Raw genomic sequence first — 13515 nt, 5'->3', positions numbered from 1 at the left:
GTTTTTCAGACACAAACCCGCGCACTTGCAAATACACATTAAAAAGCACACTCTCTTTCTACTACTACTACTACAACTACTACTACTACTACTACTACTACTACACACACACACACACACACACACACACACACACACAAATACACACACACAAATACACACACACACACACACACACACACACACACACACACACACACACACACACACACACACACACACACACACACACACACACACACATACACACGAGTTTTTATCGAGTCCAGACCCAAGAGTCGACAACGATGTGGATAAGACGGGATTACTGCATTATCATGACCCGAAAGAAAACGCCTCGTGGCAAGTCGTGTAAATTTGCGTTGAACACCTTCCTATCTAGCAATATCCTGCACATTATTGGGGGACCAAACCACACAAGCGTAATCGAGAATGGGGCGTACCCAGCAACAATAGAGAGACTTGAGACACAAGGGATCACGGATAAAATGAGACAGACGGGTAATAAGGCCCAAAGTACGGTAAGCTTTGCTTGTGACAAAGTCGATATGGTCTTTGAACGTAAGCTTTTCATCCAACCAGACGCCAAGATCTTTGACGGAAGTTACACGATTGATAGGAATATCTCTCAACGTGTAGTTCCAAAGTACCTTACGGGTGGATCGACCAAACGAGATGGTGTTGCATTTTAGTGGACAAAGACGCAAGCCATTATGTTCACACCAAACAGAGAAAGAGGATAGTACATTTTGAAGTTCACAACAATCCTCAGAAGAAGAGACAGGAAAGAAAATTTTTAGGTCTTCCGCATACATAAGAAGACCATCGGGGGGAAGCACATTTACACAGTCATTTACAAACAAGACAAACAAAGGGGGCTTAAAACGCTCCCTTGCGGAACACCAGACAGGCCCACAAAGCGGTTTTATAGACAATTTACGACACGGACTCGGTAAGATCTTCCAACTAGATAGGACTTCAACCAGGCGACCATAGAATCATTAAATCCCAGTTTAGCAAATTTGGCCAATAACAAATTGATAGGAACGCTATCAAATGCTGCCTAGAAATCAGTATAAATCGTGTCCACTTGACGACCAGAAGCCATGTTGTTGAAAATGAACGAAACTAGGGACATGAGATTAGAAGAGGTCGATCGTTTGGGCATGAAGCCATGCTGGTGAGGTGAAATATAATGCACTACACGCTTAAGGAATGAGAAGTGAATAACATATTCGAAAATCTTGGCCGAAGCACAAAGTAATGACACCCCGCGATAATTTTTGGCATTAGTTCTTTCGTCTTTCTTATGTACAGGCACTAGCCATGCACATTTCCATAACATTGGAAAGGAACCGGAATTTAACGACTTTCTAAATAAACGATACAGTAATGGGACAAAAATCAATACGCATTTTTTAATCACAGATGAAGGAATACCATCGGGACCTGGAGAGAAAGAAAGAGAGCTTTAGCTTAGATATAGCCATAGCAACATCATCCTCATCTATTGCGACATCAAAAGAAGGAATGATATTTGATGGTGTATGGGTGAGGCCATCCGACAAAGACAAGGGACAAGTATTTGGGTCAACGAATACGCTTGCGAAGTGTTTGGCAAATAAATTACATTGATCATCGGGAGAACTGGCAGACTCGCCGTCCAAGGAAAGTAGGGAAGGAATAGTATTAGGGTTTACCCTGGCATTACAGTACCGCCAAAAAGCTCTCGGATGCATCGAGAAGCGATCTTGGAGCCTAATTAAGAAAGCGTTGTGACGCCACCGGTTATAAGAGCGATACGCTCTAGCTGCATATTTGCATATACGCAAACAATATGAAGTACGTTGTCGCCGATATAAACGTAGTTTACGATTTTTATCTGCTCTAAGTGCTCTTAAGGTTCGATTAGACCACGCAGGATAGGGAGGGGGAGAAAGGAGAGGACAACATAGGGGAAAGGAGGAATTGACAATATCGGTAAACTTATTTACTACTACATCGATATCACTATTCTCTTCGATAAATGCCCAGTCCGTGCTTTCAATGATTTGGCTGAAGTTGAAGAAATCCATTCGTTTAAAGTAGAAACGGTGTAATGAAAAATTAGACGAAGCACGAGGCGTCATTGCCGGGATCGAATCGGGAATCGATAGGGACAATTCCATTGCCGGGTGATAACGATCAATTGTGAGAAGCGCATAAGAAGACTCAAGAATACTGGTGCAACTACGAACCGTAGCATCGTTGGCGAAGGCGAGATCTAATTGACGCCCACGGAAATTTTTTACATCCGATATTTGGAATAACCCATTTAAATTCATCCCGTCCAAAAGCCAAGCCCTGTAATATGTTCGGACGATAGATACGGTCGCCATGTAATGCGATGATCGTACAACTGTACTTCGAGTACCGTCGCGGTAGGTCAGTGTTTCGCTGACATGAGCCGAGGTGGAATAAAACTTCGTTCGAGCGGACTTTTCGACACTTGATCGTCCAGGCGATCATAGAAACCTTTAGGAGGTTTCCCTTACTGGAAACGTTGGAGTTTAAAAGCCTTACCTTGGGAAGGGGGACATAACTAAACTCTTGAAATAAGTTGGACGGCGAAGATTTTTGGGCAGCGTAATGTGCTATCTTGACAGTCCGAACGAATCTGACTTGCCATGATCGGAGTTGGTTTTATTTATACTCAAATGAAGTTAAAGGTTTCTCACATTTGGTTCCTGGTTTTATGTTGGAAAGTTATTGTTTTCACTCAGCTAGTTACGTTTGTCTTTTGTTGACAAGAACGATGGTTCTTGTCACTAAGTTCCTGTTTTGGGTTTAACGCATATACTGTTCCTGCTTTGGGTTACATACTGTTCCTGCTTATGTTGTGCGTTTCGGTTGTTTTTGATAAGTGTGTCACATCTGTTATTTGTTTGAATGGACGGCCTGAACTCTTCTGGTTGCGGTGCTATGGTATGATCTGATTTACTGAATGTGTTATAATGAATGTGTTACAATGGTGTGATTTGGCTTTCCAAAGTGTGTTACAATGTGTCTATAGCTGATAGTGTGTATTATAATAAGTTTTGTATAGCAGATATGCTACACCTCCTCCCTTTAGGAGAATAACGAAAATAATGAAATTGATTGAAGTTATTCTTTTCATTTAATTAGGATACGGTTTTAGCTATGCTTATTTGGTTTACTATTATAATCGTTTCTTATCTCTTAAGGCGGGTAATATTTTATGTAAATAGATCTATTATCTAGAGATAAATAATTGGGAATATTTAATTTTCTTCTAAAATATTTAGATTCTCCTATGATTCCTTTGTTGTGTTCGTTTCTAGAGTTTTCTGCTTTTATAGATCTTATGACTTTTAGCATGGAGATAACATTATGAAATTTTTCTTTGAGCTCTTTCAGAATATTGTCGTAAGTAACATTATTTCTTGGTTCTTTCATATTTTCTTCACATAATGTGGAATAATTCATTTTTCTAGCCTTATTATCGTGGCAATATAATTCATTGTTTAATTCATTTATATACTTTTTCTTTGATTTAATGTTACGTTCGCGACGGACGAAGCTGGGACTATATAGTACCTATATAGTACCAGTACTCACATACGCCTCTGAGACATGGACACTGTCCAAATCTGACGAAGCCCTCTTAGCCGCGTTCGAGAGGAAGATGCTCAGAAGGATACTTGGCCCCGTATGTGTGGAAGGACAATGGAGGAGCCGCTATAATGACGAGCTATACGAGATGTACGGCGACCTTACGGTCGTGTAGCGTATCAAGCTTGCCAGGCTCCGGTGGGCTGGCCATGTTGTACGCATGGAAACGGATGTAAAGTATTTTTAGGCCGTCCACAAGGACAGAGGAGGTGTGGTAGGCTTAAACTGAGATGGTAAGATGGCGTGGAGGTTTCCGCCATTAAGGCTGGGATAACGGACTGGCAGCCGAAGGCGCGAGACCGTGAGCGGCTTCTGAAACTCCTGAGGCAGGCCAAGTCCGCAAAGTGGTTGTAGTGCCAGATAAGTAAGTAAGTAAGTAATGTTACGTTTTCTTTTCTTCAAATGTTTTGGCTCAGTTGCATGATTGTCGTTGCAATTAATTTCATCATTCATTTCCATGTTGTCTAGCAGTATTAAACTATCTGTTACTTGTTTTTCAACCATATTTTTCTCATTGTCATTGCTTATTGTAATCATTTGTATATGCTGTTTGTTTTCATGTTTATAATCATTGTTACTATCATTTTCATATTCTTTTGTTAAGTTATTATTTTCTTTTATTCTTTCAGTGTCGTCTCTTGACTTATTCATATAATTGATTGTTTCATTATTAAATGCATTTCTTCTTTTTGATTTGTCTTCATATTTTCTGTCATTATAGTTTGCTTTGCTGTTAATCTTTTTATAATACTTCTTAGCATGGTCTTTCATTTCAATAGTATTTCTATAATCTTCATCATTTTGGTGGTAAATATGATCTGTATGGAGTTGATTATTACTATTAAACTGTTCATAGTTTCTGTTCTGTTCTGTTCTAATATAATAACATTGGATATTATTGGATTTGTTCTGACTACTAGTATTATAGTTGAATTCGTGATTATCATATCCTTGGTTAACTTGACTTTGACTACTACAATTGCTTAACTGATGGTGGCGTTTATAGAAACTAAAGTTGTTATTATTTCTATAACTGTAGTTGTTGGATGTTGTTTGAGTAGTTATTGATTGATTAAAAATTGGACATATTTGATAATTTATTAGGGTGTCTTTATGATGAAAATCCCTATTCTTATTTCTGTTATAGTTATTTGATCCTTGGAAATGATGTATCTGTGCGATGTTCTGCCTATATTCACATTCATTTACTATTCTAGTCACTTCGTATATTGTTTCAAATTTTCCTACTGTTAGGGCTGTTCTTGAGTCTATATTTGTAATTTTATCAATTAGAGTTTCCACTCCTTTTCTAACTGCCAATTCGTTTGCAACATCGGCTGGTATATTTTTTTGTACATATAAAATTTTTAATTTTTCAGTAAGCTCTTCTATCTCATTGCATAGAATTTTTGTATTCTTTGTCTTTAGTGCTTTCATATCGGATATTATATTTCCTAGTTCTATCTTTTTCTCGCATCTTGATCTTATATCTTCCACAATTTCTGCTACTGTTGATACATTTGAAATTATTCCTGATTCAGCTTTTCCTGTTAATCTGGTATAAATAAATTCAACTAGTATTGATTCCTGATCTGCTGGAAACATTTTTTTGGCAAATTGTATCGATCTTATAAATGAGTTAAGTTGCTCGTTTGAGCCATTATACATGGGTATAAGAGCCAAAGCGTCTTCCAAATTGAACTGTGCCATTATTCGCGTTTTGATGTATTTCAATTTCGTTAAATTGTTTGAGATTATATAGTTTAATAAAAAAATGTTATTTTCTTTGATTTGTGCTGGACATATAGGTTATAGAAAATGTTCTGTACTGTTTGTATTTATCTTTTTTTTTTAAACCTGATGCTCAAAAAAAATCAACGTCGAAAATATAATTGTTTCTTACTTCTTTAATTATTTGCTGGGTATAATATTTTAATATGCTATCATTGATAGTAATAACTTGATTCTTTTGCGTTTCTTTGCGTTTGGGCATGTCTGATGCAGCGCAAACTCTAATGTTTGGCTTGCCTTCGCATTTTTGTTCAAATTTGCTTTTGTCATTTTTGTGGATAATTATCTGTATCTAACATGCAAGGGGGATACATTCCTAACCTGTTTTTTTATGCTACTCTTGCCAATTTATACAGCCTCATTAGTAATATTTCAAATTTACGGTACCTTCTTTAAATACATAGCATGTATTTGTTTTTGTTGCTGTTGCTGATGCTACGCTTGTTACCGGTGCTTGGTGTTTAATCGGTGGTAGGTACATACTCGGTGTTGGATGTGAAGTTCTGCGATGTCATCAGTCGTCGCTCGATGTTCTGTCGGAGTTGGGACACTTGTCCATTCTTGCGTGCCAATCCATATTGGGCAGTGGGCTCGCCTTGTCTTTTGGTCTTCCACGTTGGGAACGGTTGTTCCATTCAATCACGCTGACCACTGCTTGTTTTGCACTGCACTTTATCATTCCATATCACTTGCTCCAAGAATCGTATAGATTGCTATATTGTACTGTGCTGAACTTGGGTTGTTGTTAAAAGTTAGCTTTTTTTTCTATAGTTTCCCATTTCAAGGTTACTCTACTAGGTAAACCGATCGCATGAGCGTTAATACGTTTTTACACATTTAGGTAGGTTCTCACAACACTGTGTACGGTTAATGTTTGTTCATCAATTAAACATTCAATTTGCACTTACACTGCACTAAATGTTTTTTCTTTTCATTCTGCACTGTACGAAACTTGCTTGTAGCTGTTCTTTCATCGTTATTGCTTTTGTTTACATATGGGTTACTTGCGCTAGCTGCGTTGATGAATGTTCCGTAAAAAAATTGCACATTTGACACTTTTTTTTCACTTTCCGCCGAATGCCGGTTATGCTCACAATACTTTTGGTTCGTCACACGTCACTTAAGCTTTACGTTACCGTTGTGCGTATCACATTTTACTTGAAATAATTTGCTTACACTTCTGCCTGCCGATTGCAGATTGAGGTCACGGTCGCCATGTAATATGTTCGGACGATAGATACGGTCGCCATGTAATGCGATGATCGTACAACTGCACGTCGAGTACCGTCGCGGTAGGTCAGTGTTTCGCTGACATGAGCCGAGGTGGAATAAAACTTCGTTCGAGCGGACTTTTTCGACACTTGATCGTCCAGGCGATCATAGAAACCTTTAGGAGGTTTCCCTTACTGGAAACGTTGGAGTTTAGAAGCCTTACCTTCGGAAGGGGGACATAACTAAACTCTTAAAATAAGTTGGAAGGCGAAGATTTTTGGGCAGCGTAATGTCCTATCTTGACAGTCCGAACGAATCTGACTTGCCATGATCGGAGTTGGTTTTATTTATACTTAAATGAAGTTAAAGGTTTCTCACATTTGGTTCCTGGTTTTATGTTGGAAAGTTATTGTTTTCACTCAGCTAGTTACGTTTGTCTTTTGTTGACAAGAACGATGGTTCTTGTCACTAAGTTCCTGTTTTGGGTTTAACGCATATACTGTTCCTGCTTTGGGTTACATACTGTTCCTGCTTATGTTGTGCGTTTCGGTTGCTTTTGATAAGTGTGTCACATCTGTTATTTGTTTGAATGGACGGCCTGAACTCTTCTGGTTGCGGTGCTATGGTATGATCTGATTTACTGAATGTGTTATAATGAATGTGTTACTGATGTATTTACGAAGTAAAAGTTCTTGTATTTCGGTAATTCAGATAGTTCTAAAGGGTTACAAATTATTCTGGTTCACACACACGTCCGTACACCGTGGAGATCGCCTACAAAGAGCGCGCACTTTCCTGGCTTCGGTTCCGACCCAAGCAGCAAACGTCAAACAACGCAACGCGTTTATGCCGACGGGTTAGCGTCTCCAACATTCCCTCGCTTTAACTGCGATGATACCCCTCCAACCACGGAGGCTGCTTCCTCACTCTCGTCGAGCGACGAAGGCTTTCTTCTGTACCATCCGCAGGTGTCATCTCACGTTCCGCAAGATTTGTTGTAGTCGCTGCCGCTGTTTCAGATGAGGATGCTGACACCGTTGTTCCAGACATATCCCAGGCATCTAATAACACATGCAGTGGCATTGGTTGCTGAGTTCGCCCTTCGTTGGTCTCTGCATTACGCATCCGAAGCTGGTTCACATGATAGCGCAAGGTCCTGCCATCGATTTTGACCATGTACATTACGTTACCCACGCGCTTGTCGACTACTCCAGATACCCATTCCCAGCCGTTTCGATGGTATCGCTTTGCGTAGACACGGTCGTTTATGGAGAAACTCCTCCTAGTAGCTTCGTCGGCCACCACTGGATCCGCTGGTCGAATATCGCGAAATGATGGACGCAACATCTCCAGAGACGTTCGAACCTTGCGATTTAACATCATCTCCCCCGGCGATTTTTGATCCAAGATTCTATTCGGCGTGTTCCTGTAGGTGAAAAGAAATTCATCCAAAGCCTCGTGCATCTCACCTCTACCCTCCCGAATCTTCTTGACCGCTCTCTTAAACGTGTCAACAAACCTTTCGGCTTGGCCGTTTGACTGCGGGTGGTATGGCGCAGTCCGCACGTGATGAATACCATTCTCCATACAAAAGTCACGGAACTCCGAACTTGTAAACTGTGTTCCATTATCGCTTACGACAGTTTCTGGTATACCAAACCGTGCACACAATCCCCGTAACATTTGAACTGTCGCTTGTGCTGTGGTTTGACGCGTTGGTATTATTTCCGGCCATTTCGAGTAGGAATCTACAACCAGAAAATAATACTCTCCCTCCATAGGTCCAGCGTAGTCAACGTGAATACGCTGCCAGGGGCCTGTAGTTTTTGGCCAATCTACTGGTGTGCAATGCTCTGGAGATTTCGCCGCACTTGCACACGACTGACACGTCTTCACTGCATTCTCGATTTCGCTGTCCAATTTCGGCCAATACACATACCCTCTTGCAAGCGCCTTCATGCGGCATACTCCAGGATGACCCTTGTGTAGCAGTTTTAACACTCGATTCCGAAGATTCGCGGGAATTACAACCCGTTCTCCAAATAAGAGGCATTTTCCAACCGTAGATAAGGCCTCTCGTCGTGCGAAGAATTGCTTTAGGTCTTCAGTCTTCTCTTCACCCTTTGGCCAACCATTTTGGACGAACTGGAACACCTTCCTTAACAAAGGATCTGCTTGTGTACCACGCTCCAAATCTTTAAAGTTCAACGGTAGGGCTTGAGTAGCACTGGTTACTAGATGATTAATATCATCCTCTAGCTGGATACTAGCAATGACGTAGTCTTCCTCCGGTTTCTCGTGTCGGTCCATTAACCTGGACAGTATGTCGGCATTTCCGAAATTGTCTGTCGCAACATATTCGATTGCGAAATCGTAAAGAAGTAGTGCTAAGGCCCAGCGCTGCAGTCTATTTGCAGTATACAAGGGAATTCCTTTACGTGAGCCAAAGATTCTAAGGAGCGGCTGGTGGTCGGTTTGGAGGATGAAGCGGCGTCCGAACAACATGCGGTGGAACTTTGTTACTGCAAACACGATTGCAAGACCCTCGCGATCCGGCTGGCTGTAGTTCATTTCCACCTTCGTTAGAGCACGAGCAGCATGCTGAACAACCTTTATGCTACCATCTGGAAACCGATGACTGATCGTAGCTCCAAGACCTACTGATGAAGCATCCGCTGACACAATAATTTCCTTGGAAGGATCATAATGGGTCAGGAGAAGGTCTGAACTTAAAATCTCCTTAAAGCGGCGAAAACTTTTTTCGCATTCAGCTGTCCACTGGAATTCTCCGCCCTTTTTCAAAAGAAGGTCTAAGGGATAACGCAAATCTCTCATTTGAAACACAAATTTACCGTAGTAATTTATCGCTCCCAAATACGAACGAACTTCGCTGAGCTGCGTTGGCGCTGGCATCTTCAAAATCGCTTCAATCTTTGCTGGGTCTGGTCGTATACCCTGCCGGTCTAGCAAATGTCCAAGGTATCGGATTTGGGGCTTCAAAAAGGAACATTTTTCTGCCCGTAGCTTGAAACCAAACTCCTCGATACGAATCAAAACTGCGCGTAAGTTTTTCAAATGACTTTCCTCATCAGCACCGCCTACAATGATGTCATCCATATAACCCGCGACACCTTCTAATCCGCTCAACATTGAGTCAACGATTTGCTGGAATGCACCAGGTGCTGTCTTTACTCCCGGTGGCAATCTATTGAAACGGTAAAGCCCCTTGTGAGTGTTTATCGTCAACAACTCACGGCTCCTTTCACATACCTCCACTTGGAGAAAAGCTTCTGCTAAGTCAATCTGACTAAAAACAGCTGATTTTCCAATGGCTGTAAATATGTCTTGTGGTATCGGCAACGGGTACTGATGCGGCTGAAGCGCGTCATTCAGACCTGTCGAATAGTCGCCACATATTCGGACTGTTCCGTTCGCCTTCCGTACTACCACAATCGGAGCTGCCCACTCCGAAGAATCAGTGGGTGTTATTATGCCATTACGCTCTAACCTGGTCAATTCATCTTCAACCATCGACTGCATAGCATACGCTACTGGACGTTTCGGGCGAAATACAGGATTCACGTCATCCTTCAACTGTAGACTAATTTTCATCTTATCACAACGACCAAGTTCGTTCGAGAACAACGATGGAAATTGCTGAATCACAGCTGCTGCGGCATCTTTAACACACCCAACAATGTTGCAAAAGGCATCAAGTGGCTGTTTCCAAAGCCCGAAGACATCCATACTGTCTGCTCCGAAAAGTAACAGTTCCTCTTCTACAACACGAACTAACGCTTCTTTCTGTTGTTTGTTAATTGTCATTTTGCAACAAAACTCACCTAGTAGCTTAAGCGGTGTTCCACTAGCTGTCCTCGCTGAAACGGATGCTGGACTCAATTTGGGACCTCCTATCTGACGCCATTTTCCCTGCGATATAATGGTGATATCTGCACCGGTATCCAACTGCAGTTTCAGCTCGCGTCCGTTTAGCGCAGCAGTGACATACTTTCGGCCAGCCTGGATTTTGTTCACTGTCACCACCCTTACCTTCGCTTTGTTATTGCGATAGCGAGAACGATTACGGTACGCCGTTTCACAAAATCCTTCCTTGTGACCTATCTCGTTGCAGTCCTCGCATTTGTGTGACGTAAAAGAACATTCTCGTGCAAAGTGTTGCCCTCCGCACAACCAGCAACTTACTGCTTTCGCTTCCTTGCCACCTCCTTTGATGTTTTGTTGTTTCGTCTCATTCTTTCTCACTGCGTTTACCTCATGCGCAGTGTTTGAGATAAGGTTGCTATCTTGGCGCAGGTTAAGCAGGCGTTGAGCTTCACCGGTTAGCTGATCTAACGTGATTTCACTGTTGTCTTCCATCTTTGAGAGCAGCCGAACTCGTACATCAGCATCCGCATCCCGTTTTAGACCACAGACAAACAACAGACATTTTATTTCCTCCTCTGCTATCCCCGCCAACTTCGCCTCAACAACCTTTTTATTTACGCGGCACGCATACGCTCCGTACTCTTCGTGAGGCTCTTTCACTAGCTGCAAGCATTTAAACCGTTTGCACACGATGGACTCACGGTCTCCAAACAGTTTCTTCAGTTTCTCCACGGTGTTTTTGAAATCGAAGTCTTTCGGTTGTTTCGGCATGATGGAACTTATATAGCGTTCGTGCTCCGTAACGCCAATCTTACGAAGAAGAAGACGCAATTTTGCTCCGTCATCCAACCGCTTCGCATCGTCAAGAAACAAACCTTCGTATCTGCTATACCAAGCCTCGAAGTTTGTATCCTCCGTGTGGTGAAATTCTTTTATTTGCCCCGCAATGGCATCGATCGCTTTCTCCGATCCATCATCATTTTTGTTTTCATCACCGACAATACACTGTTCAAGAGCTGCTGCTGCTGATCAAGCATTTGCTTTTGCTGGTTGAACATTTCAATTATCCATTGTTCTGAGCTTTCTTTTGCAGGTGGTTTCGACATCGTGGTATTCTCGTCGCCAGTTGTTGTATTTACGAAGTAAAAGTTCTTGTATTTCGGTAATTCAGATAGTTCTAAAGGGTTACAAATTATTCTGGTTCACACACACGTCCGTACACCGTGGAGATCGCCTACAAAGAGCGCGCACTTTCCTGGCTTCGGTTCCGACCCAAGCAGCAAACGTCAAACAACGCAACGCGTTTATGCCGACGGGTTAGCGTCTCCAACAGTTACAATGGTGTGGTTTGGCTATCCAAAGTGTGTTAGAATGTGTCTATAGCTGATAGTGTGTATTATAATAAGTTTTGTATAGCAGATATGCTACAGCCCCATTAGACAGCACGTTGTAAGGGATAAAGAATTTATCGGGCGGCGGTGCAGCTTTCCACGAGAGAGAAGGAATGTTAAAATCGCCGAGAAGGAGCATGAGATCAACAGCCTTCATACTCTCCAAAAGGATCGACACACTCTCATGAAGCGATTCAAATACACATGCAGAGCCACTCCGGTCAGGGGGTATGTAGATTACGCCGACGTACAGAGAAGAGTGACGCAATCGAATGCGAACCCATAACAGCTCGAGCGATGTAAAGGTGTGCGGGATGATCGATGAAGAGAGTTTTGCAGAGCAGGCAATAAGCACTCCTCCACCACGAGAGCACGAACTATTAGCCGAATTACGATCACAAGTTGTATGTCTCGTCGATGATTAACGATGAAGGTATCGTATCGTCCAACCAGGTTTCCGTCAATACAAATACATCGAACTCGGGCTCAATGATTGCCATACGAATGTCAGCGATTTTTGTGCGATTTTTTGTGCTTTCCTCTCACATTCTGATAGTAAATAAACAAATTATTGGAGAGTGTAGTTGAGACTGTAGTATAGTTGTTTACGCCATGTGGGATTCCTCTGGAACTATTGTATGTTGTAACAGGTTGTTGGTGTTGTGCTGTGGCTGTGTTAGTGGTACACAATCTGGTGCGTGAGGAGAGTGTAGGTGTATCGGATCGCTGGAGTTGTTCAATGGAAGATGTTGGGTTGGTGATCGGCATTGTAACGGGTCGCTGATGTAGTGCAGTGGATGAGCCTGTGTTTGTGGTAAACATTGCGGTGCGAGAGTAGCAGTAGGAAATTGAGGATCGTGATTGACAGGCCTTTAAAAATTTTGTGTATTGGTAGCTCGTTTATCAATGAATTCGCGGAACACAATACCTCGGTGCCAGGTGGATGCTGATAGTGCTTTCTCTTTGAAGTTAAGCGACATACCGACTTTAAACGATATAAAAGTCAGTGTACTTACTTCACGACCAATTGGCAACAGCTTTATTATAATCACGTCATCGGTTCCCAGTTGTCCAATGACCATCTCTTTAACTTCCTGATCGGATACCGAAGGAGCAATTCGTGTTATATAGAGCCAAAATCTGGCGTCATGTGATGCATTCATAGGAATTGTCAACACAGTCCGAGACGAAGGTGAAATGGGTGCTGTACCAATGTGTAAAGGAGCCGCAGAATCAGGAGCAGGAGGAGTAAAATCGACAAGCCTACGTTTAGGCGCATTTCGCTGCGGTGCATTCTGCGAAGCACGATCCATATCAGATGGCCGAGAGCTAATAGGTGTAACTGCCGCGATGTTCGAGGTAGGTGGACGATCCAGATTCGATGTGTACGTGAGATCGCTGCCTCTGTCAAGCATCACGAACACATCGTTGCGAACAGCATCTAACGCTTGAGTTAAGCGGCTATCAAACTCGCAAAGCAATTCCGATTTTAAGTTGGCCAATTCAGCAGAAATGTTATCCATGAGTGCAAGTCGCCCGTTACGTCGCAAATCGGTACAGTAGC

General features: G+C 42.2%; 1 protein-coding gene across 1 annotated transcript; it reads right to left on the bottom strand.

Moving 5' to 3' along the window:
- Positions 1-7542: 7542 nt before the first annotated feature.
- Positions 7543-11528, bottom strand: LOC120904049 (uncharacterized protein K02A2.6-like). Its single transcript, XM_040313770.1, has one exon. It carries the CDS (start codon positions 11329-11331, stop codon positions 7558-7560), a length of 3774 nt encoding a protein of 1257 aa, XP_040169704.1. The 5' UTR covers positions 11332-11528; the 3' UTR covers positions 7543-7557.
- Between the last annotated feature and the right edge of the window lie 1987 nt (positions 11529-13515).

Source organism: Anopheles arabiensis, chromosome 3 (assembly GCF_016920715.1).
Source record: "Anopheles arabiensis isolate DONGOLA chromosome 3, AaraD3, whole genome shotgun sequence".
NCBI classification, from domain to species: Eukaryota; Metazoa; Arthropoda; class Insecta; order Diptera; family Culicidae; genus Anopheles; species Anopheles arabiensis.
The sequence above is the reverse complement of the archived record's forward strand: the minus strand, read 5'-3'. Positions and strand labels throughout refer to the sequence as shown.